The 26124-nt window shown below is 45.8% G+C and overlaps 1 protein-coding gene across 2 annotated transcripts in view; it reads right to left on the bottom strand.

Moving 5' to 3' along the window:
* VILL (villin like) overlaps positions 1-24615 on the bottom strand; it is a 39854-nt gene extending 15239 nt beyond the window's left edge. For both annotated transcript variants that reach the window (XM_074899846.1, XM_074899845.1), the window contains exons 1-9: positions 24325-24615; positions 12119-12200; positions 10554-10628; positions 7719-7915; positions 5339-5447; positions 4900-5010; positions 3260-3459; positions 3095-3173; positions 1654-1752 (exon numbers count right to left, since the gene is read on the bottom strand). In XM_074899846.1, coding sequence (XP_074755947.1) covers positions 1654-1752; positions 3095-3173; positions 3260-3459; positions 4900-5010; positions 5339-5447; positions 7719-7915; positions 10554-10628; positions 12119-12187 — 939 coding nt within the window. In that variant the 5' untranslated portion in view covers positions 12188-12200; positions 24325-24615. The remainder of the gene's footprint in view (positions 1-1653; positions 1753-3094; positions 3174-3259; positions 3460-4899; positions 5011-5338; positions 5448-7718; positions 7916-10553; positions 10629-12118; positions 12201-24324) is intronic.
* Between the last annotated feature and the right edge of the window lie 1509 nt (positions 24616-26124).

Below are 26124 nucleotides of genomic sequence, written 5' to 3'. Positions count from 1 at the left end.
CTAAACTCTTACAAATCTCCATTATTTTTCTTATATTTTTTTCTAAAACCAAATTATTTCTTTGCAATGGAGCCACTACTGAGTTAAAAGACTACTTCAACAGAAGTGCTTGATACAGTATGAGAGGGAAGAAAATTATCTGTGTTCTGCCACAATGCCAAAGTCATTGCTCAGTTTTTGGGAACTGCTCTCTTGTTTATCTCGGCAGGCTCCAGGATGACCTGGAGGGATAATGCTGACAGCCGTGGTTCAGGGAAGGAGCCTGATTGTGGGCTTCTAAGCATTCATCTTCTGCTGTAAATACTGCAGCCACACACTACCCCCAGGGAAAAGCAGAGCAGATGGTCTTCCCATCCCTCCCACCTGCCACACTGAAAGAAAGAGATATCTTTTGTTCTACATGTGTAGCTCAGGGCCAGCATTTGCAGAGCAGATTGCCTACTAAAAAGCATTCAAGTTAAGCTTTTGAAAGGAGCATGGAGGACTTCGAGGTAAGTTCTGAGGCAAAGTTTGTCTAAGCTTTTCTTCTCCAAGACAATAGTGCAATTGGTATTGAAGCTGGGTGTTTCCAGTTAAGACCTTACTGAAGGTGGAGCCACTGAAGTTCAGTACCTCCTAATAAGATCTCATTGAAGATGAGACTGTTTATGGTCTTCACATAAGTGAATAGATGAATTAAAAGCAAATGCCTTACTCACTCAGGCTCCCTTGAGGCTAATTTTTGAAAGGAAGTGTTGAGGCGTGCTCTGCCAGAAAATAACTTCATGGCAGCTCATCTAGAGGAGCAGCATAGGTGCCAGGGCACTATGCTGCTGTGCTCTACCTTAACATGAGCCCTGGTCTTGCCTCAGGTTGGCCAATCTGATTTAATAGCAGTTGATAACACATCTCTCTTCTCCCAGTGGAAGAGTGCTGTATCATCTTCAAATTCACATGCAGAACCTGGGCCCAGACCCACTGGTGTTGTGAAAAAGACTTGTTGCCTGTAATGGACCTGCAGTAGAGGCCTGTAGCACCTACATAAAAGGTCTGTCTTTTACAGAGAACCCATGTAATTGAGTTCCTCACTGACTTGCCCAAGGTGTTACTCTTGGTTGAGAACACAAGAGATGCCTTTCAGGTTAAGAGCAGTGCTCTGTGCTGCCTGGGACAGTGACATTAAGAGATGCTATTTAGTAAGCACACATGAGCTTGGTGACTGTTTTCAGTGTGATCCCTTCGCTCTCCCCAGCATCCACAATATTGGGTCATAGATGTTAGAGAAGATATTAGAGCCCCTTTAATATCTGATTATGGACCTGTTCATCATGAATTTGTCTAATCCCATCTAGACCCTGCTGATACTCTCTGCTCCACCATCTCTTGAATCAACAAATTCCAGAAGTCCCCCATTTACTGTGTAACAAAGTATTTTCTTTTTTACTTTATTTTTTTAGATGAATTTCTTCTCAGTTTTAGTGGCAGTTCTTAGTTCTAGTGCAATTAGGTGACTAACAATTTTGTCATCATGCCTCCCTTAGACATTTAACTTCTCTGTCTGTTATTACACAGGCCAGCTCCTCAAGACCTACACTTAATTGTAATTAGTGGTCAGATCTAGATTAGCACTTAGTTAACCTCCCACAACATTGTTTGCACTATATTACAACTCACCACAGCTCGAGTGAAGGCTGCTTTTTTCTCTTCCAGGCTGGAGGCTTTTCCTCTCCAGACATAAATCTTAAAACCACCTTGGTCTAAAATGTAGCAGTCCTGAGATAAAACAGAAAAAACAGATGTAAAAAGTTCTGCGCAGGCAAAGGTTCTCATTTGTAGCCTATTCAGGCTGGATCCTTCTTGAAGATTTAGATTAGACGTAGATCTAACTTATTTCCTTGCAGAGGCAACAGAGGAAGGATTTATTGTGGTTCATAAATGATACATAAATGTATCAACGCTACACTGCAAGGGTTCATGGGTACGCTGACTTTGGGAGCACACCTGAGCCAGGCAGCTGCCCTTTAATGAGTTAAGATATGTATTTTTCTTAGGCTTTGCTCAAAACTGGTCATTACCATCTCATGAGAGATGTTCCCAAACCAAGAGAAACTCCAGCTCCAAAATGCTCCAGAGTTGTACGCTGAAATATCATCCTCAGCCTGCTGTCCTTCAGCACTGCTGATGGTGGTGCTCATTTATGCAAAATCTGCTACCAAAGGAGCAGGAAAAGTCCAAGTTAGACATTTTCTGCATGACTACTTTGTGTCCCCAATCTGGAGCTAAAAGTGTTGCATCGTTGTGAACGCAACAGGATCCTGAACCCAAAGGGGATGAGATGGCTGCCAAGCAGTCTGTTTCCATTGCAGAGAGCTGGTGCTCCAAACTGACAAACCAGTGTGTGATCAAAGACCTCTTGGTTTTCAAACTGAACTTTGACAAGAAAAGCAAAAGCCTCATATGCCTGTAAAAGGAGACGGATTTAACAAGGCTGATACCAGGGTGAATAAGGGAGCTGGAGCCTTGCAGCACAACACTTTTGGAATAGGCTGGTTTGCACTGCAGAGAATTAAGGATGAGCAATTCTCTGCCAAATTTTAGCCAGAATATTAGGAAGGCCTCTTTTTTCTGAAAGCCTTGTGGACAGAGGGTCTGTAAGGGATCTCCTTCCAGGGTGGGTCACTGAGACCAGCCACTTGCTACAGCAGGAAAACATATCTTCATGATTTTGTAAGCAGAGTATTTACTTGCTCTGAGCTCTGCAGATGGAGGACTATCCACAAGCATCAGGCATTAAGAAGCCTGATTTCCATCTGGAATTTATTTCTAGCCTGCAGCTCTCCTTGACTCTGATTGCCAAGCTAATATCATCCTTGGCTGAGAGGGTCAATTTGCCATCTCTCATTGGAGCAGCTTCAACGCACCATCTACCTCTAGCCACTGAGGCTGTAGTAGGGCTAAACTGTTCTGTTTTCAGAGGACACCTGATAAACCTGAATGATGGAAGGGCTGATAATTTTCAGAAAACATGGTATCCCATTGAAACAGATGCTCAGCTGAAAATAAAGCCAGCCACAGCATCCTTCCCGCTCTGTAAGGGCTGATGGCTTTCTCTCACCTCATGCTGGAGCAGATCCTGCGTCAGGGGCCGGGTGGCTATCTCCTGTACCACCAGGTCATTGTCCTTCTCATAAACGCTGAAAGACAAGAGTCACCGAGCAGTCAGGCTTCACAGAGCTCGCCATGAGTAAGGGTAGAGTTTGGAGCCCATCCCTGGACTTACTGGTAGAGCCGGACATTTGCTTTCTGCAGCTCATCTGCTTTCTCATCCGGGATGGCGTCTCGGAGGTCCCCGCGCCTCTCACCCAGCACCATCTTCATGATCTGCATGAGGTCTGGGGAGTCTTTCTCGTTGTCAATGATGCCGATTTGGGCGCGGCCGCCTCTTTCGCTGTCCCTGATGCTGCGAGCCAGTGCAAGACCCTGGACAAGGATCAGCAAGGGGTAAGTCCTGATCCAGACAACAAATTCAGCATGACTCAGACCTAGGACAATGACTGAGCACCAGTAGTCCAAGCCAGATTACCACAGCTCTCTGAGGCTTCTAGTGCCCTCCTAATTTAGCTATTAAAAAGGGGATGTGTCTATAATGCCTGCTCATTAACTAACTCTGAGGAAAATACTGCTTATTACAGTCACTCCTGATGCTTGCTCCTGCAGGGCACAGGCGTGCGGTAGCCACAACAGGTGTTGCCACTGTACATAAGCAGGTCCAATGATCTTGTAAAATGGTCTGGGAGAGATATGCACACATGCTGAGGACAATGAGGCTGGATGACGCAGAGCTGCAGGACCCTGGGTGCCCCATGGTGACATTTTACATTCAATGATTCGAGTATTCAAAAAACGTGGATGTTTTCTGTAAAAAAAGCAGTATGAAATGCCAAGCAACTAATTAGCCTGAAATCTACATTTTCCATTGAGTTATTTTTTTCCATGACTCTTACCGTAATAGCTTTGAAAGGGGCCCCTCTTTGTTAGACCAAGGAAATGACCTGCTTGATTGCCAGGCCTGAGATGAACCACAGCCTGTTCTTCACAGCAGCTATCTCTCTACCTGCTACCCCTCCTCTTTGTCCCGATGGTTTCTTTGTCTCTTCTCCACTCTCCATTGGATCTTCATCTCTAGTCATTGTGTCCTGGAAAACTGCCTTCCCTGTGAAGCTTCCCCCTCTCCTGGCTCATCAGGTGACACCATGTGAAGAGCAGACCTGCCCGCCTTTTAATGTGTATAATGACTAGCTATGAATTTGACCACCAACTTTGCTGATGTCCAATTGATATATCTTGCTTTATTACACCTCTGTACCTCAGTTTCTTTATCAGTAAAATCAGGATAATGACCCTTTTACAAAGTTCTTTAAGAGCTATAGATTTGACCTACCAACACCTGGGTTATGTATTCCTACTTGCCTCATACCAACCAAGCTGGAATTCCCTGTGATGAATTTTCATTTTTTTTTACAGCATCTACCCTTGTGGTAGTTACTGCAGCTAAACCTACTGGTGTTGTTGACTTTTTAGTTCTATGACGTCACGCAAACTATAGGGCACAGAGGGATGGAGATGGACTACCCCAGAAGATGCTGGGTGCCACAGCTCCAGAACACAGTGACGTGCCCATGGTTGCCTGTGAAAGACAGACTGAGGCCAGGTCTGAAGTGGAGCAAAGCACTTCCCTGGGCATCTGGTACCAGCAGATGGGCAAGAAGAAGATTTACCATGATTTTCTCTGCTCATCTCTGTGTTGTTGGTTTTACTGAGATTTTCACTGTACAAACACTGAGTGCTGTTTCTCTATTTTTTTTTTCCTGGCATCAAAAAATACTGCTAGTAAACTAAGTGGCTTTTGCATTTACTCACCCTGGATCTCTCAGCAATGCTGCAGTTGGGTCCATTCCACTGAATCAGCACTTTCCCAAGGTCCAGCAAGAAAACATCACCCTTATTGAAACTGTCCCAGGAAAGTGCTACCTGTCACGAGGAAATGAAAGCGTTCGGCAAACCGGGGAAGACAATAAGAGCTGCAGGAGACAAGTCACAGCCATTGCAACCTTGTCTTTAGAGATGTAACAACTGGTCTGCAATGACATGCTCGTTTTTCTAGCACTCAGCTATTCACTGAGCCCAATGGCTTCTCTCATGATAATACCAGACCCCCAACTGAGGTCTTGAAAACTGTCCTGTAGTAGGAGTCCTTGAGCAGAGATGAGCTATCTAGCAGGAAAACCTGGTCAAAAATAGGTGTAGGAGGAGAGGCAAGGAGAAATGATCCCTAAGGAGAGACGGCTCTTCTTCTTACCTCTGTGGCTGATACATGCTTTTTCCCCTTGACATGAAGAAGACGCTTGATGTTGTACATATTGGTCTCCACATGCTTAAATCCTGAAGCCACTCCTCCCTTCTTGTAGCTGTTGTGTAGCAGGGAATAAAGAGAGCTGATTAGAAAATACCTTCCTCCCCTCCATCCTCTGACAAGATGTGCAGGTTTAGCTCCTGCCAGGACCAGAGAGCACGTTGCCGTTGCCCCTCCCCCACCCGCGGCCGGTCGGGCTGGAAGTGAGGCACAGACCCGGGCTAGAGTAACAAGGAATTTAATACAACAGAGTGATAGAACAATCTGAACAACAACAGTAGCAATGATAATAACAATAAACAGCAATAACAGTGAACAGGACAAAAGATATACAGAGAAATACCGCTAAATGGTCAAGGAGCAAGCCCGGCGCGTGTATGGCAACCCCCAAAACCAGAAGCGAAAGTAAAAAGGCTCTGCCCCTGGACCTGACGTCAGCATGGTATGAATAACCCGGCTGGAGATCCCTTCCCCCTCTCTCTCTGCTGGGGAAAAACTTGACTCTATCCTAGCTGAACCAGGACACAAGAAAAAATCTAGAGCCAATATAATTTCAAAGGGCTAGAAATGGAATGCCAAATGCTGTGTTGCCTCACTCTACTGTTCATGGTCCCGGGTCAGACCATGACTATTCATGGTCTCCATCCACCTGTTGTGGGTGTTGTGTTGCTGTTGTGCATCTTGGGAGAAGGTGTATAGATGAACAGGTGGGTCAGGGATGACAACAGAAATATAACACAACCAAACTGAAGATCCCATCAACCATGGCAGTGGCATCTCAGAAATTAAATATTCTGTAAACATTCAATTAAAAAATGAAACAGATTTTGCAGAAAACAGACATTTTGCTAAAATTTGGTTTTCTTCAAAATAGTTTTTCTATTAAAAGTAGCTTAGATGATAGGAAATTGTTGCTATATGTTGAACAAAATGCTATCGTAAACAGGTACAAGACACTGTCTTTCTCACAGATTTAACCTACTAATTTTGTTCTTCTATCCCTGAACACACACTTTGCAATAGCCGCTGTTAGCACTTTATTGACTCACTGCACGATGCCATCTCCTCCTTTCCCTGCAACTTTGCAAGGAAGACACAATAACATCATGAGAGGACACATGGAAGTCCCAAGGAAGTCCCACAGCCCTTCTACTGTTTTTTGGACAAAGCTAACCCACTTCCACATATCCTAGACAATTTTAGAAAACAGATTCAGTGTGCAGTAATGATTGACACAATATAATTGCCATTTATGGGGAAAAAGAGGCAATTACTGAGAGTCTTATAGATTTTGACACATGGGTAATATATATATTTTATCATAGCTTGGAAGAGTTTTGCAAAACACGGTCAGGTGTGTGAGTGATTCACAGTACTTCAGACATCCACAGAAGGATGCGCTGGTGATTAGTCCACCTGCTAAGATGTGGAAAGGGCCTGCTTTAATTTCTCATTCTGCCTCAGACTTCCTGCTTGACCTTAGGGATGTGGCTTAGACCAAGACGAAGTCTAACTCATACTGATTTCAGAGGCAGGTGTTTCCAAATAGACTTCTAAACCACATGTTTTTGAAGGCCTGAACTTTAGTACTTCATTGCCCCTTACTCATCTTTAAGATGAGGATAAAAGCACTCCTGTCTCACAAAAGTCCTGAGTAAACTCATGAGAGGTTGTAGAGAGGCATAATACAGAGGTATCAAAACCTAGCCTAGGCTAGAGGCTATTAACTGAGGATGAGTTTTCATCTGAGTTTTCTTCAGCTGCTTACAAGCAAGGCACTTAGGCTGTTTATTGCCAGTGAAGGTCCTCCTGGAGGATGGCTGCTGTAGGATGGCTGTTGAAGTCACCTTCCAAAGACCCCAAAGAGAGCAAAGACCACAGGATTGGATTCAACAGTATCTTCTAGATGGCAGAAGTTAAGAGTCAAACTTTCCTTCCACTACAGAAATACTACTCCCAATGTGAGCCAAAAGAGCACTTCTCTTCAAGGTAGATATTAGTCTGAAGTGCTCTGAATGGGCATATTAACCTAAAGTGTGTGAAGGAGAGGAAGGAATACTCTAGGGTGAACAAAAGGGAGGTTAAAATGAAATTACAGCAAACATCTATGAAAATGATCAGTAGAACAGAATGACATGGTTCCAGTCTCAGTGCTTACAACTCATTTTTTCAAAATAGGAAATGATAATTCTGAATTTTCACCAACTTCGGTGCCAATCCATATTGTTCAGATTTGTGAAATGCTTATGGTTCTGAGATGTAGAGAAGCAGAGGCAAACCCAGGGTCCACGTCCCACCTCATTGCAGGGTATTTTATGCTACTCACATAATGCCATTGCGGAAGTAGCTTTGGAAGGTCTCAGACTCATGCCCCTGCACTTCCCGGTGCTGCACAGGGTTCCCCCTGAGTGCGTTGTCCAGTTGGGTGACGTACAGGGCTGCAGCACCTTGTTCATCCTGAGATGAATCCTTGCCAATCCAGTAATGCAAATCTACAGTGGAGCCACGAGAGGTTCTTTTGGTCTGGAAGAGGCGGGAAAGGCGAGTCAGGATGAAGCCACAGCCCATATGTGTGTTTCAAACAATATCACTGGCCAGGAAGACCTGTCAAAACCAAGTGACTATGGAGCCCTTTCCCAAGGCCTTTCCCAGTTCTGCCTTTCTTCTGGGTAAGGGGAGAATGGATGGAGCCTTAGGATGCTCCTTGGGAGCTCAGCTTGGAGCCAGGGACCTGATTTGGGAGAGCATTTATGTGGCTTATGTACATATTGCACCAAAGTATGCTTGTGTCTTATGTCTCATTATCAAAGAAAACATCACGTGTGCAATTACAAAAATTAATGTGTTCAACCTGTCCTACTTTTGTAGAGTTTGATATTAAAACTTAAAGGAGACTAGGGAAGTGATTGTCCCCCTGTATTAGGCACTTGGTGAGGCTGCACCTTGATTCCTGTGTTCTGTTTTGGGCCCTTCACTACAAGAAAGACATTGAGGGGCTGGAGCGTGTCCAGAGAAAAGCAATGCAGCTGGTGAAGGGTCTAGAGCACGTGTCTTATGAGAGGCAGCTGAGGGAACCGGGGTTGTTTAGCCTGGAGAAGAGGAGGCCGAGGGGACACGTTATGGCTCTCTACAACTACCTGAAAGGAGGTTGCAGAGAGGTGGGTGTCAGTCTCTTCTCCCAAGTAACAACTGACAGGGCAAGAGGAAATGGCCTCAAGTTGTGCCAGAGGAGGTTTAGATGGATATTAGGAAAAAATTCTTCACAAAGGGGTGGTCAAGCATTGGAACAGGCTGTCCAGGGAAGTGGTTGAGTCACCATCTCTGGAGGTATTTAAAAGATGTGTAGATGTGGCACTTACGGACATGCTTTAGTGGCAGACTTGTAATTGCTAGGTTAACGGTTGGACTTGATGATTTTAAAGGTCTTTTCCAACCTAAATGACTCTATGATTCATAGATCACCTTTTTAAAGGCAATGTACACAGGTATTTATTTGCCTGGAGATACTATCCTTTCTTTCCTGTTCTGTTCTATCACACCACGTAGTAACACAAACTGCCTCTGAATTCCTGCTGACTTGCAAAACAGACATAACTCCAAATGGAGCTGAGCCTGCGTGTGCATGCTGTGATTCATCTTATTAGAGAAAAAACCAATAGCCTAGAAAGATGAGGTAAGCGATCTGAAAACAGGTGTGCTTATTGTTATGTGAGTTGTGCTAGTTATTTTTCAGCACCTACTGTGTTAAATCCTATCATGGACACCTGGGAAAAGTAATAAAAGCTCATTTTATAAACTGGATTTGACACTAAGCTCTATTTATTTGCTTTGTGCAGTGATACCACTGAGAAACAGACTACAAGAACTTGAATAAACTACAGCTCAGTTCCTCTAGGCACAGCTAATTAATTTGTTGTAAAATTGCTCAATTTAACACAGTTATTGAAGATGATCAAAGTCCCATTGTCCTGTGGACTATCTTTTTTTGGAGACCCTCCAGTCAAGATGCAGAATGCAAAGATGAGTATTTTCATCCTCCTGTCTGCAGGGGGAAAGGAGAGCTGTGGTCTGATTAAGGGCTTTCCTACCTGGGGAAGCTATTGCAACATAAGCTGAGCTTGTGAGCATCAAAAATCTATACTGATATCTCTATAGTCAGCTCCTTGCAAGGACACTCACATGATCTAAGCATGTCTTTTGGTACCTGCTAGCAAACTGATCCATCACTCAAAAGGTAGCATAAAGGCATGTGCATGGTAAATTAGATGAGGAGACTCATTCTGCATTGTTACCCCAGCCTGCTATCCTAGTCTGACATATTGTGGATGTGCCTTTGGTTCTTGTGGGATAGTGGAGGCTTTGCTATCTCTTGACTGACAGATGTTTGCAGGAGGGACACTCAGACCCACGAAGTGGGAAATGCTTCTGGTTTCCACCCTATGGACATTCCTTGATGCAATGGGGTTTGGATTGCTCTAAGCAGATGAAGAGATTTGGAAGGAAGTCTGGGAGTTGAGTGCAACACATTATCCCCCCACAGAGCGTCAGGAACACAAGGTACTTTGCACAGCTCATATAATAGAGTTAGTTCTCAGAAGTTCCTCATGCTTCTGGCTAGTCTGGGTTCAGTTGGTTGCAAGCAGGTCTGGACCAGGTTTGGGAGGGACAGATGAAGTGTCCTAATGGGGACATGAGAAGGGCTGCAGAACCTCTGTGCTGCTTGTGTGACACAGAGTAGGTGGCACACATCCATAACCCGCATCATCTGCTGAAAATGAGACCCTCTGGTCAGATAACTCTCACTGCCCCCAGAAGACTCCCATAAGCCATGCAAATGTGGGCTTTGATATCGTTTGCCAGGAATGTGCTGGCCATTTTGCCATGTCTGGACATAACTTAGTTGATTAGAAGATAAATAACTTTAACGAATTAATAAGTTAATGGTTCCGCTGGACTTCTGATTTACTAAACACACAGTGTTGCTGCAACAGCCCCACTGAATTCAGGCGTGTGATTAGATGGTGAACACACATGCACAACCGCTTTTACCCATAGTGCTGCTCTCACCAGTGAGGGTACCTAGGACCCAAGTCAGAGCTAACCAAAAAAAGGTTGAACCAGTTGCCCACCAAAGAGACCAGTGTTTGCTAGCCTTACTTACATGCAGAATTATGTAACAGTCTCCTTCAAAAAAAGTCCCATAAGCCTTTTCAGGTACAGGAACCATCTTCATATTCTGTAAGGAAATGAGTGTTTGGGTCATTGGTAGAACTTCAGAGCCAGAAGTTGATTTACGTGAAACAGGACAGCTGGTGTCACAAAACTCTATGGTGACAATCAGGGTTTGGAGAAGGAAGAATCAGGGGTGTGCTTGTGAGCTGGGAAAAAACACTTCTGGAAAAAATCCCAAAAGTACTAAAGGGGTGAAAAGGGTCAATTGATAATGCTGTTTAGACAGACTGACAAGTATTTCTCAGTCTCCTGCCCTTCTGCAACCCTGTAGGTCTAGAGCAAGAAGACCTGGACGTCAGGCTGAAGTGCTCCAGAGCTTGCATTTGTAGGGAATTTCCCAGGAGAGTGAGCACATCTCATCCTAGTTTTAGTTTTGGGGCATTGTTTTTACTCAGTTCAAGGCTAACTTTCAGAACTTTGTTAGGATAACCACTTTGCCAGGAATTCACAGCAACTAGCAGTGCTTAGAAAAGACAGACTTGAGGACACTGATGTGTCCCTCACCCCTCCAGACCCTAATGGCACAAGTCATCTGGTACAAGTGAACAATTAACCAGATATGCCTGCCCAGTGTAGGTGTCTGGATGTGTCACCCACCAGTACATGTGCAGCTCCTGGGTTTCCTGGAATTAGAGACATACATTCTTCTGGTGGCCTGACTTGTTTCCCAGCATACCAGCTTGACCGTTGTGAACAGACACATCTCTAATTACAGATTCTTTAGGAAGAAGCTTAGTATAGTGCTTTGGAAAGAAATGGAAAGGCAAAGACCCTGTGATATTTGGAACACAGCTGGGACCTGTGGAGTGCCACCACCACTTGGAGACAGGCGCTGGAGCCCCTTCCCACTGCTCCCCTGAGAGGACTGTGCACCTCAGTCTATGCCCCCTCTCATTGCAAGGGAATGTTGCTGTTGAATTTGGCCAGTAAAAGGCAGAATTGAGCACAGTCTGGCTCCAATCCTAAACAAAATACCACCTCAAGCAGAAGGTGACCTCGCAGGATGCAGTATTCCTCCTTGCAGTGCCCCACTGATCAGAGTAGAAAAGACAAGAATGAAGTGCAAATAGACTCCATGGGATGCCTTTGCTCCCAAAATGGGTGCCTTCCCCATGACAACTACTGGTATGGACTATGGTTACCTATGCATAACCTCTCTTCTTGGTGAAACAGGGAATTAAGTTCTGGTGTGCTAAAGCAGCTTTGCATTGGTTCCTGAAGAGGATGAGAAAGCCTCCAGTGCTGGAGGTACAGCTTAAGTCCCACCACATTCACGTTTCCTTGGTCAATATTATCCCTGTCTTACAGAGCAGGAAATCAAAGAAACAACATGTTGAAAGTTGCATAGGCAGATATTGGGTCTCTTGTTTGCCACTGTATTTTATCTATAAGACCCTCTTTTCCCACCCAGATTACTTCAGGAATATCTCTTTCCTGAACATATGCACACACACATGTGCAGAGGACATACACCATCATTGCCTCTTGTCATACCTCTATGCCCCATATCTGCAGTCCCAGCTTTCTTTCAATAGTTGGGAGATTCATGTCACCGTCTGCCATCCTTCAGTCTGAGCTAGAAGGGAAAGGAGGAAGAAAAAAACAAAATAGATATATAATTAGATACAACAGTAAGCGTGCTAGTCATGATGGTTCCTTTTCTGTCAGTGGAGGTTTAATACAGAAAATCCACACCTTGAAGTGTCTCTATCTCTCTGATGATTATGAAGAAAGCACACCTGCAGTTATCAATGGTTAGGTGGGATGAACCCCCATTCCCAGGCTATCCATGCTCATGGGAGGTTCAAGCAAAGTGTGGGATCACAGCCTAGAAAAGACTGGATAGGATACCGTTGCTCTGGTGTGGGGTTAATTTTCCCCTGTTTGAATAGGTGGAAAGGATTCACCACGGTGTTGGATGTGACATCAATACTACTTTGTTCCCACCATGGCATGAGGGGTGGCAGAGACAACAGTGGGCCTCCAGGAGACACATGCACTCCTGGAGGTCCCTAGGCTCTTCTGCCTGTGTGGGGAAGAGGTAGGTTTCAGGTATCAGTTGCCCACTCAAAGGTGTCTGGGGACATCCGAGATGGTTTAGGTATCTCCAGCTGTCTGGTGAGTGAAGGTCTCTCATATATCCTCTATCATATCTACCAGCTGTGAAAAAAAAAGAGGACTACCCTTATCTATGCTCCCTGTTCCTACTGCTTGGATAGCTGAAGGTCTGCTCAAGAACCAGTTTCTGAACCCAGCTTGTTTACAGGGCAACTTCCTAAAGCAAATCAAACCCCAAATGAATGTAAATGAAAACACTGGGTTATACCCTAGCAGAGGATGGGGCATGGCAAATGCCTCCTGAGGAGCTCTGATCCACTGCAGTGAACACGGGACATTTGTGCAGGGGCAAGACCCGTATCAGCCTTTCCCATATGAGTCAATCCTGCTCACAAATCAAGGCCCAGCTTCAAGAGAAAAGACGGCTCACTGATTTCTGTGTTCTGCATTCATTTGTTTGCCAGCTCACTCCTCTGATTTGCATTTGCTCATGACAGACTGAACGATTGTACTACGTTAAAAACAACAGCAACATGATTGACTGCATTTTCTTCTCTGTCTCTGGACTGGTTGTAGGCCATGGCCTCTCCTGAACTCCTCTGCTCAGCTGTAGGAAACTGCCTACAAGAAGGAACGGTGCCACGACTGCCTCAACTCGGCACAACAACTGAGCCATGATAAGATGAAAAATAAAAAAAGCTATTGCACAAAGCCATGGAACAAGCTTCTTCTGAAAAAAGAAAAGAAAAAAGACAGATGATCCCCTGCCAGAAGGGGATCTGTTTATTGCTCGTGTTATGAGAGCATGGTGAGACACGCTGCACTTGTCACCATAAAGTCAGAAGAAGAAGAGATGGTCCTTCTCCTGACTTTGCACACTGAGAAAGAGCACTAAAATTGCTGTTCTAGGCAGGACCATGGGTCCATCCAGATCTCCCACAGCCCAGAGATGCCAGACCCTGGTTCCTTGCACAGCCAGTAGAGCTGCAGGTACCTCCAGGGGTGTTTTGAGCACATCCCCAGACACCTCTCTGCTAACTGAGCAGGCACCCACAGCCTGGCAGCACTTGGTAGCAGGAGTCAGACATGCTAACTCCTTCCTGAACACAGGTATATTTGAAGGACTGTGGAAGACTGAATCCAGAGGCTGGAGCCTTATGTACCTACCAGGAGTGCATTCAGCAACCTTCACATTCCTCTCAGGTCCTCCAGATAGCTTCCAGACAAGAAGACAAACAGCAAAGAGGAAAAAAAGACATTTTTCATCTAAATTCCCAGAAAGGTAATTGAGACCCACGCAGATTAAAAGCCAGATGCAGAAAGATATTTCAGCGTCTACAGAGGAGCTAGACACTTTTCTGAATGGGTTCCTGACTTATCTACTGTGAAGGCTAGGGTTATCAGGAACTGAAGCCAAAAACATGATTCCAGTTCAGATCTTTAACAAAGACCTTTTAATTTGGCATTTGAAAGGTCTCTATCTAAGAATAATCCAATGAAGCCTCCTTCCCTCAGCTATTTCTAAAATTTATTTAGGGTTTTTCCTTCCAGCATCAAAACAGGAACAACCTGAAAACAAAGCCAGTAAAGATGTTTACATGTGAGGGAGTATTCAGGGGGGTGAAGATTTAGCAAAACTGACTCTGCTCCCTATGGAAGGCAGCAGACATCTTGTTCGCCTGCTAACAGCAGAGGAAACCGGCAGCTGGCCAGCTGTGAGACACAGCTGGCTCCCTGCTTCTCCCAGCATCCCAACCTCTCCTGGCAGAAAAGTTAACCCAAAGGATGCTGAGATTCCTCTGAGCGCATACGGCTGTGTTGAACAAAACCCTCTGAAAGCCAGCAATGCTCTACCAATTCCCACCCAAACCCCTTTGACCCAAAATGGGGATCTTGGATCTCCTCCACTCCTGGGGCTCCTTTCTCTATCTGAAACCTGCCCATATAGTGCTGGTCCCCACTTTTCTGGGAAATGCTCTCCCTCCCTTCCTCCTTAGTCATTAAGCTGGCGGGGGGGGGGAGTGTGAAGCACAGACAATGTTGGCTGTTTCTTTGGACTTTCCAGCTTCTGGTGGCCAAGTTAGAAATAATAGGAACATAACTTATATATAATCAGACAGCTCATTTCATTAATGATTTAATGTGGGTTTTAAATCAGATGATCCTGCCCAGACACAAAATACAGTATTTATGGAGTAAAAACTTCCCATCTGTGCTGAAACCAGGAAGAGCAGAAACTTTTCTAATTTAAAAAGAAGCAAAAGGGCTGTCAAGAGGCTTGGGTTGGCTGTGGGGTTTGAACAGAGATGTCTAGGTCAGTTCCTATCTCACTCAAACCGGTTTTGCCCAGTGCTAGGTGAAATGCAAAATGGCAAGAGCATGAGTCAACAGCCTCTGGGGCAGGAATTCACTGGAAAAACCACCTAGTTACAGGGATGGACACTTGGTTCCTTGTACTCAGACACAGCTTTACCTCTGAAAGGGGAAGAGAGTCACTAAAGCAGTTATAGCTCCCCCTTTTCCTCCACATTAGTAACATGCAGCTACCCAATTTCCACCTCCAGGACCAGCGACCCTATTTCCAGGGACTCTCACAACCATGGAAAGAGAAGACAAGTTCACACAATGAGCATGGGCTAAGAGGTGGCCACTGTGTGGCAAAGACAAATGTTGGCTTGGAGCTGCTCTGCTGGGTCATCACCACCTCATTAAGATGCTATAAATTAAACTGCAAAGAGCAAACACTGCTCTTGGGTGAGGGCAGAGGACCTGGAAGCCAAATGTCAGTGGCTGGCATCATGGGTAGATGTCACAGCAGGAACAACCTGGAGCCTCCAGAGCTAATAGTAGAGCCTTCCCTAATGCAATCTAGGTACCAAAGCTCGTGGGTGAGGTCAGACTGGTCTCTGTTACACCCACTCCCCTTCACACACTGCCAAATTCAGAGCAATACTCCTGCTTCTTAAATATGATCCCCATCCCCTTTCCAACCAGCACAGTGTGGGGAAAAGCTCTGACTTCATGAAGTAGAAGATGACTAATTAAGTGTCAAGGTCACTCCCAAGACTGGTTAATGAGTAACAGTTGGGGTGGAAGTGCCAGCAATCACTACTTCATTTTGGTCAACCTGGTACATGTTGGAAAGCAGACCTAGCAGGACATTTCTTGAGGCAACCCAGGCTGTTTGGGTGCGGAGGGAAAATAAGGACTGAGAAGGGGCATAGGAGATCATTTCAAACTCCTGAAGTACGTTCTGAATTAAGCCTGATTTGGCTTGTCTGGGTTTTGGCGGCACACTTACTGGGCTGTAGTCACGGTAATAAAAAAAAAACCACCAGTGAAATGACTAATGCTCTGTACAGCTTTGGGAAAATAGGAAGCAGCTGTGGCTCTAGCCTTTCCAGGCTGAAAGGACTAATTATTGGGAATACTTGGACTGGCATTAGATGAGGTAAACCAGGGCTTTTGAATTGCTTTCATTGTCTCCTTTATAGTTGGGCATCTGGGCCCAAGTAGGTGCCATTTTTTGTTTGCAGAGAGGACAGCAGTTAACCCTTGTTTTGCCTAGAGGAATGAAATTCAGTGTTGAGTTACCTTGTGTGGCTACTGCTCAGGACCACTGTTTTGAACAGTGACTGTCCCTAGTGAGTGACTGTCCACAATACAGCACTCAACCAGTATAAACTGTCTTTTGTTTTCCTGTTGCAAGAGGAGAACGAATGGTTTTCCGCTCACATGGAAATTATAGGTAGGGAGGTCCAGCAATGGGGCTTGTCTTCTCTCTCATGCTGTCACACACTCAGTCACAAAATATCCTCCTTCAATTTTTTGGCAAGAAGGCAAAGCTTGCATAGGTGAGAGCACCTGTGACATACATGTCCATATGCATATGTGTGTGATGGTAACAGCTCCTATCCTCTTGCACAATCACAGGAAGGGTTGCAATCAGAGAAGCTGAGTCGCATTACCCATGTTCGATGTGCTGGGACACGGTGATGAGGCAGGGAATGGGAGATATGTTTGAGGGCAGCAAAAGAGGAAAAAGTATAACTCAGTTCACTCTTCTCCTCTAAGTCCTGTGAGGTCCAGGTTCAGAAGCTCAATGTGGCTGCTGTGCCAAGTAGAGGGCTCTGCACAGACGCACCCGGCTGACCACAGAGAACACTTTGGCCTTCTTGGAAAGAGCTGTTGCCTGGCAGCTAAAATTACGTAAAACAGGCCTTGAAATAAGATGCTATTTCTGATCACGGTGGGCAATTAAATATTGGAACAGCTTATTAGGGAAGCTGGCAGGCTTGTCTTTATTTAATGTCTTTGAAATGAGACGGCTAAATGGCCAGGATGTGCTCTCTGGGCTTGGCTCCTTGGGGCCTGTGACCACAAGCCACTCTTCAGGTGCTGCACTTCAGCAAGTTCCCATCAGTTTGACATTAAGGCAATAGAATGGATTGACCCACACGTTCAGCCACTTCCACCAGTCAGAAAAGATCCCCTATCCATGCTACCAAATCATCTGGGTGGATCGTGAAAGGGGTTGAAGGGCTGTTTTAGTCTTCTCTTAAGTAGAGATGGATCAAAACCTGGGATGGGGCATCAGACAGGAAGAACTAAGATTGTGAAGAGGCTTCTTGCTCATCTTCTCAAGGTCAATGGCTCCGGAGCTAAGAAGGGACTTCACTGTGTTCAGATGTTTTCCATGAATGGCTGCCAGGGATCACCAGACCATGTCTCATCCAAGCAGCCACCTGCCATCACAGTCAACTGGAATTTTTTGCTCATGGGGCAAGGGCTGGGATGCTGAGGACTGAGACGCTAAAGTCTGTTCAGGGTTAATGTGAGTGAAGATTTAAGAGCCTGGGATAAAGAGGAGAACTACTGAGATGCTTTTATGTTAATGATGGCCTCTCAAACTGGTAGTGCTCTATACCCCAGGAGAGATTTGAATTCCCCATTCACTACATTCAAAGGATGCATAAACCTGGATCCACCTAGCCAAGTAATTTCTCAGTTCTGCAAGAGCAATGAACAGTTTTCCCTGTCTGACAAAAGCTGACCAGTCTCCCCAGGACCCAGTTGATGTGTCTCTTGAAACCTGGAAATTTACCCCATCTTCAACCATCATCCCAGGCATTACCAAGAAGTAGACCTTCAGTTTAGTGTGCTTTCTTATAATCTGTGCCTTCACCCCTGTCCCTTTCTGGCTTCTCTGACTTAGTAGCTTATACAGAGTCTTTCTCAGAAACACACTGGTGCTGTGAGCCTTTACCTTTTTCAGCTCCTTGTGAGTCACATGCAGATGGGCTTTGCACTAATTCTCCAATCCTACCATTGATCTTTACTTAAAAGCAGGGAGCACAAGGAAATACTAGGTTACTGGGAAATGACCACCTTCCCAGTTGCAACAGCACTCAATCTGTATTTCATCTGTCTCTTCAAATTCCTCAGAGGACATCTGATTTAGAAGGGCAGGCAACTTATGATTTATCTCCTCTGACTTTGACTAGTCCCTGCAGCTGCCTCATTTCCACCTGCCGTAAATTCTAGCTCAACACTTTGCTCCATCCAGAAAATCTTGCTCATCTCTCCACACCTCCCTTTATGACCTCCTTTGTCCTCTCTATTTATCTCACTGCTGGTAGCTTTCCAGCACTCTGATCTTCAAGCAGATGGTCTTGGGAAACTGATTTGTAGGAGCAGATTTTTCCCAAACTATTGCCATTTCTGAACTCTCCCTCTAAAATTTTAACAACTGACTGTTTGTCCTGGGAACAGTAGAGCTGTATTGTCCCAGAAAACTTCTCAACAACGTGAGAACAATGTGCTGACAATTAAATCAGAAAGCCGTAACACCAGCCACAACTCCCAAGTCATGCAGTCTGAGTTTCCACATTCAGCATGCTGGATGCAGAGCCTAGTGCTCAGCAGTGACTGGCGCTGGAAAAGGGACAGCAAATTGGCTGAACGTGGAGGCTGGCAGTCCTTGCCTTGGTGTCCTATAAAGAAGGTGAGAGCACCCATGCAGCTCTTGACTGTTTTCCTGGGAAGTCCTTCCCCAGGATGTCTTTGAAAGCAGCAGGCTCTCCCAGGCAGGTAGCATCTCTGCAGGGTGAGGGCAGCCCTATTAGACTCAAAAAGCTTTCAGAAGCAGCAGCAGCAGAGTCTGAGCTGCAGCAACTTCCCCCTGAGATCAGTCTCAGTGACCAATAACAAACTCTTTCAGTGCAAACCCACCTCGCTCTGAAGATCTGTGAGAAAAAAACCAGTGGCACAAGAAGCTGTTGAAAATCTTCTGTATGCAAGCACCTTGCAGCAGCATTCCCCCTGGAATGGTGCCAGGTGCATTACTTTCAAATAATACAATGCAGCTTGGTGCACACCTACTTCAGAGTATCCATTCCACCTCCGGCTTCTCTTTGTGAGGTTATTGAGTACAGAGCCACCCCAAGGGAATGGCGAGCGTGGAGCTTGCCAATTCATTATGAACAAATCTCTCCTTTCTTTCAGCTCATTCTCCCCCGGTGAAAGGGAGAGATCACTGGCTCTGGACCAGCTCTGCATCCGAAGACAGGGCTTCGTGCCACAGTGAAGGCAGGAGGTGCACACAGAAGAAAAACAAAGCTGAAGCCATTTTAATTCCTCTTCCTGGTTTCCAGAGAAGTGTCTGGTTAGAAATGTTCTCACAAAATAACTTCTAATTACTCATCACCTCTAAGAAAAAAGTTACAATCCTCTCCCCCATCAGCATTTTAACAGAGCATTATTGAACCTAATGACTGCAGGCAAGTAAAACTAGAGCTGAGACATCAGGGAGGCGAGCATGTGTGTTTGGTCACCTGTGCAAGAGCCTCCTGAGCCCTGGGGGGCACTGGCACTTCAAAAACTTCTGGGAAGGGAAAGACCCTCAAAAGAAGGCACTTTCCCAGCTGAAACTGAGGAAAGACCACTGCTTCCTATGCAGGGTTCAAAGAGCCTGTAGGAAGGACAGCAGAGAGTGTTACAGGCTGGGAGTCATTCACCCTCATGGATGTCTTGGTTTTAGCTGCTTAAGTCTGAGGAGGACTCTCCCTGGGTGGTTCCCCACATCCTGACATTGGGTCTAGAGCAAATCTGGTGACTCTCGGTCAGGAGGGACTTACTGTCCCCTTGGCCTATGTGGTAACCGCCCGGGTGGAGAACCCAGCTTGGCATGGTGCATGTCACCTCTCTCAGAATGTGGGAGCTCAGCAGCTTCCACTGTACACCGAGACCCTGCTTGCCACATCTGTCAGCATGAACTGAGCCAAATACCACAAACAAACTGCAGTTAAACCCAAGCACCAGTGCCCACCTGCCTCATCCTTCTCAAAAAACAAGCCTAAGAGTTATGATTTCTGCTACTGCATATGACAGTTTTATATTTATTGTATGAACATGAATGTATATATGTGTGTAATGTATGTGTACAAGATAAAGAGCAGGTTTTCCCTAGTGCAGTTGAATAAGCCCTTGCTACCAGACTTTATTTGATGGTGACAGAGCAGGGGTGCTGGTCTGGGTCCACTCAGACCAGCTAGAGAACCAGTTCCCAGAGCACTGACTTCCCAGTGGAAAGCAGCAAGGTTAACAGTAACTATCAAAAGGAAGGGATTGTTCCAGTTTTGCTCCAGTTCAGGTCTGCAAGTGTCACATCAAACTTGGGAAAAGAAACCCTGAAATTCTAAAAAAAAAACAGGTTTACATTTCAGACTGCAAATGAAATGACCTGGACCTAAGTGTGGTGCTCCATAGGTGACTGTATTTCCATCAGTGGCCTGGGAAGATGCAACCAATATATTCAAGAGGAAGGTTTGTTTCTCGAGCTCCAAGGGAAAGCTCACCCTTTGTGTATATTGGATGATACATCTTTGCTGAAAGACACCTAACTTGTGTCAAAACAAGCAGGTACCAACCAACCCAACCCAGGCTTCCACATTTAAGGATGGGGTGAGATTCCTTATATGAGCTTTAAGGTCTTTGAAACAAAGCCAGACCTTCATGGGATCTTCTGTCAAGGGACCACCAGCAACCTACCTTTTTGGTTCCAGTCACCCCTACTGGCATTATCCTCTAGGCTTGCATGAAACCAGAGGGACCTTCAGCACCACAAACATACGTGGTGTGTTTATGAGTTTCATCCAGCCCTTGCAACCCAGGGTGGACTGCGAGGTCACACTTGGTCCTCCTGCAGGTGCTACTTTGGCTCCACGTGCGTCTCCTCACTTTAAATGATTACTTCTTGAGGAATACCACCCCACCCTCAAGAGACCCCATGGTTGTGTCTCCTTCCTGAGATGGCTTTTCATTGTTATTCTCTGTTGTGGTAGGAAAGGGGTCCAGGGAGACAATGGGGTAAATTGAGATAGGCCACCCTATTACTGGGAATGAGGGGCAGAAGAACATGGGATGTAACTTTGCCCCTGTGGATGGACAGTGTTGGCGCATCATAATTTTGTGAGCTAAACTCTGTGCTGCCCAGCCCTGGGGGCTCCTACATGCCTGAGCATAGCTCTCTGCTGACACAGCACAAAAAAGAGCAAAGCCCTAGCCCGTGGGGCCATGCGTCTGGCACTTGCTTGGCGTAAAAAGTGAAACCCAGCCCACACAGGATCATAACACACAAACACAAGAAAAGCGTGCAGTCCTCTCTTGGCAGAAATGAAGGTCAGCTTTGAGAGAGTAGCACATCAACTACATAAAGCCAAATGAATAAAACATCCCTGCAAATACTGAAAACAGCTTTAGAAAGAGTCATTCATCCAAGACTGCCTTTTGCACCCAGAGCTGCCAATGGAAGTTTTGTCTGAGCACAGAGAAGGGAATCAAGCACCTGAAAGACTGAGATAGGTGGGATTTGCCTAGATCCAGACAGCTATTTCATAGACAGCAACAAAGTACAGTGATTCAGACTCTAGCACCCTCCCAAATGAAAGGTGGGTATCTTGATAGTCCCTATCACCTAAAAAAAGAATGTGCTTTCTAACCTTGCCTGTTTCTTACCCTATTCAGCTGTTTTTGTAAGAGTGGTTTTAAATAAAGGGCCAGACAGAAACCTATTCTTTCATCCTAGGACATGGCAACAGGACATTTTTAGGAGGGAGAGGTTGGCTGCTCTGAATAGCTCATTCCACAGGAACTTCTCAGGACAGACCTCAACCATGCAATTTAGCATCCCCTATGTCTCATGTCTTTGACGTGGATATAAGGTAATAACAAGTTCCACTGTTACTCTACCCAGAGCTACCTCAGATAAGCATGAATAGGCTCAGATAAAGACAGATAACAAATGGTAGCATTTCTGTTTCAAGCAGAGGTCCTTGGAAATCAAGGCAACTTAATCAAATACACATTATCTGATGTTGAAAATTAACATTACAGCTCACAGGACTTTTCTGTCTCTTTGGACTGAAGGATGCCAAAGACTTAGTGACAATATTCACCTCTTCCTGCATTCTTTTTACACCCAGAATGGGTGGAAATATAGTGGAAATGTATAATCATCCAGGATAAATCATAATTAGGCCCATTTCCAGGGTTGTATTATGTGGAGAGGGAGAGCATGAGAAAAGAAGTTTTAATGAGTCGTAGGAGCTTGTATCTCCTTGTGACTGTACGATTTGTTTCTCTGAGAGGCCAACAGAAGCTGAAGAATATATGTGAATAAACAAAGAGCTGGAGCAAAGATATTTTGGGTTTGGTGTGTCCACACTAAGTCCTTCCTTATGCAGTTGGACATTCCATACATAGAAAGCCCAACCTGTGGATTTGTGTCAGTCCAGAGTGAATTTCAGAAGGCTGCCAAAGAGCCTATCCCCTGTGACAAAGGAAGGACCTTGAGGAGAGGGGTGGTGGCGGCACGTGTGTTGCCCAGGGGTGGGCAAAATGCAGCTGGGCCAGGTAGCACAAAGGTGTCACCAAGGCTTTCAGTGTGCCCCGAGCTTCCCTTCACTGCACAGGGCATTTCTCAGGGCTCTGCTTCCAAGTGGGCTACCAGGCATCTAGCTCTACTAAAATTGAGGGAAGGCTTTTGGTCCAGCAGGAGGTGCCCAACACAGAGCAGAGCCCCAGCATCTTTCAAGCATGGGGCAGGTGTCTGAACTGGCCTCTTCCTCGGCTGGGGACCAGTGACCACAGCATGGGTGGTGCCGGAGGAGCAGGCTGCAGGACAGATCTAGCCTGAAGTCACAGAGTCCATGGTGCATCTCCTCTGTGTCACATGTCCCACACCTCCCTGGGGGGTCCAGAGCTGAAAAGGTGACAACCTCCATGCTTAAAGTCCAGAAAAAACTTGTGCAGCTCCATGGAAAAGATCAGGAGACACTGTCAGTATCTTTAGCATCCCTGGCCATTCGAGAGCAGGGATTTACGGTCTCAACCTAACCAAGAGCCCTAGGATTCAGGGGAAGGCAGGAGACCAGGGTGACACTGACAGTGGCCATGGCATGAAACCTTTGTTCCCAGCTGGAAAACCTCGGCAACTGTTGCCACAAAGTCCTGCCTAGGAAATAACATCATGAGGGCTACATGTCTGCTGGTGGGAAGCGAGCCGGAGGAGGAAAAGGGCAGCCTGTTCAAGTCGGGAGGAGGAGGAGAGGGGGAGGAGAGGCTCACCTAGCTCTGCTAGGAGGAAGGCAAGGGAAGATGGTCAGGGCTTTCCTGATCTGCACTGCACTGGCTAGTGCCCGTCCTTGCATTTGCTTCCACCTGGCATCTCAGCCAGCGCCACAGGGAATGGTAAAACACTGCCGAAAAGGAAGGCCGGTGCTCTGTGACTGTCTAATCTCTATTTCGCAGACTCTAATCTGCCCATTTAGCAGCGGTGTGTAAAGAGCACCTGGATGATTCACCGTCTAAGTGCTGCTCTGGTGGGGCCAGTTTGCTTCAGCTGTTGTAACGTTTGCTTACATCTGTGCTAGGGTAGTCTTGAATAAGCGCGAACCTCCCACAGATGCTAATTCATATCAGTTCTCCTTTGTGTTAAATATTTATGTTCCTAATAGGCACGCCTAAGAAAAGTACTGGCAAGTAAGCCTGCAGCTCAACTCCATTACAACTCAATTTTATCTCAGCGCAATTTGCATCTCAAATGAACAGGGCGAGAAAACACTCTGTACTTATAGAGCAAAACAGTCCAGCAGTTCAGCCATTAGCAGATCTATTGATCAGACTACAAGACCTATCGATGAGACTTCCAGCGACTTTTTGTTGTTGCCTGGACTCATAAGCGCGTCTCAAAGGCTGGCAAGCTTTAAGCAAATCCCCATGACAGCAAATCATAAAACAAACCAGACCAAATCAAAACGCCATTAACTGCTTATTGCGTGAAATCAAAGCCAGTCTGTACAGAGAGCTAAACGAAAAGCATGTGTTCTCCGAGCTGATACACAGCCCGGACGGGTTCTCGGAGAGCTGAGATAGCTGCTTCTTCCAACCCCAAACAGTGTTAATCAGGATGGGCTCATTGTTTTCAGTAAAGACACCCTGGCTTACACCAGGTGACCAATTAAAAAAAAAAAATAATCTATTAGTTTATTTTGTTTGTTTCTTACTATCCCACAGAGCAAAAGTCATTAAAGAGTTCTGGCCTTCAGAAATAAAACCAAGAGGGGTGCAAGGAAGCTGCTTACCTTGCTGGGAAGCGTGTGGTGTCCTCGCAGGTCTCCCTTTTCCACCAAGCCCAGCGCCTTCTCTCCTCTTTGGTGAGCTAGTTTCAAGGCACTTTGTTTGCTGTTCTGCTACCTTGTCAGCTCCGGAACAGCAGTGTTCGGTAATTCAATCCTCTACTTAACCGCAGAGACACTCCTACTCAGAGATCACACCCATTCCCAGACTCACAGAGGGACAAAGAGGGAGCCGGTATGAGAGAGTTTCAACCAACTCTCTGCATCAAATATCCACCAGCTCTGCATTCACAGAGCAATAATGATTAAGAGCTGCTTTAATTAGAAACCTGTTTTGTCCAGATTTAAAAGGGCAAGGGAGGATTTGTTCCCCCTTCTTTCTGTCCCTGCTGGACACAGCGAGGTGCAGTGCTGCTCGGTGCCACGTTAACGCTTGGGCCCAAGAGTCCCAGCTCCAGTCCCTGGCTCTGTCTCGAATTTTGGCACAGTTGGTCCAAGGGAAGAGGTGCTTGTGCAGACAGCCTGCTCTTGCGCTCTTTGCGAGGCCAAGCTGGGTCTCCCTTATGCTTGCAGGCTGGAGCTCTGGGTGTATGGCAGCTCAGGATGATGGGGAGCAGGGGTGAGGATTTCTGTCAAGATTACTGGCTGAAATGGGGACGTAACAGAGCATTGGAGTGTGCAACCGGGCTGCCCTCCCAGAAAAAAAGTAATGATAAACCAGAAAACTCCAGCGAAGCTGTCACTGTTTGCTGTAGCCACCTTCTGCAGCAGAAAGCTGTCTGTGGATACTCATTACAATATTGTAGCTTATCGTTAAGAAAAAAGTATCTGTGAAAGGTGGCTGTAGTATGCAGCCACTCCCTCTGAAAGTTGCCCTGATGCCACTGGCTGTGGATAACGTGAAGACAGACCATCTTCTCTCATTCACAGCTACTCCTGCCTGGCATCTTCATGGTGCTGCTTGCTGCCAGTGGAGGGAACATCCCTTGCTGGAGAGGGCTGGAGGCACGACTTCTTACCCTGTTGTCAGCTGGTGTCTCTGTCTTTGAGGGATGCAGGACTGTGTCCGGCTGTATCTCCAAGGATGGAGACTACACAGTGTCTCTGGACTGGGAACCATCCAAGTCCTTCCCTTCCTACATATCAAGCTTCTCTTGTAATTTCCTTAATTTTTTAGATTAACCCCCACAAACTGAAGATAGATATGGATCAGCTCATCAGCTAAACCAGGTGTCAGAATAGGTTTAAACCAAGAGTTTTCACGGATCTTGTTCACTGACCACTCTTAGACCTAAGGGACCTGTAATGTGAAGAGTGCCCAAAATACCTGTGATATTAGCTACAGACTGGTGTATCACTAATCACAGATAGCTGCAAATCAGGGTGTGGGTTGAACCTGTTCATTCAGCCTGGGTGTGCCCATATCTGAGGAACACTTCGGAGATCTTAGTTTCATTGTTGAAAATGCAAAACTGACTCTTAGCAAGCAATTTATCCCTTAATGACAGCAGGCTACAGCTCATAAAAGCTGTAACAGTCTTTGCCTTTCATTTTTCATTCTCTTCACTTCATCATACTAAGTGTCTTCCTCTATTGCAGGAACCATGTTTTGTGTCTTCCTCCAGTCCACAGAAGATGGAGACCTGTGACAGGGCCTGCTTTTATCTTTGGAGTCAACCCCAAGCCCACTGCTGGCCTAGAGGCGAGGGTTATACATCAGCAGTTCTGGTGGGAGGCATAAGAAGATGGGGTAAGGACACCTGGAGGTCTCAGGGGATCGGCACCAAAATCCATCGCACTCTGGTT

The sequence above is a fragment of the Athene noctua genome, chromosome 2 (assembly GCF_965140245.1).
Source record: "Athene noctua chromosome 2, bAthNoc1.hap1.1, whole genome shotgun sequence".
NCBI lineage: Eukaryota > Metazoa > Chordata > Aves > Strigiformes > Strigidae > Athene > Athene noctua.
The sequence above is the reverse complement of the archived record's forward strand: the minus strand, read 5'-3'. Positions and strand labels throughout refer to the sequence as shown.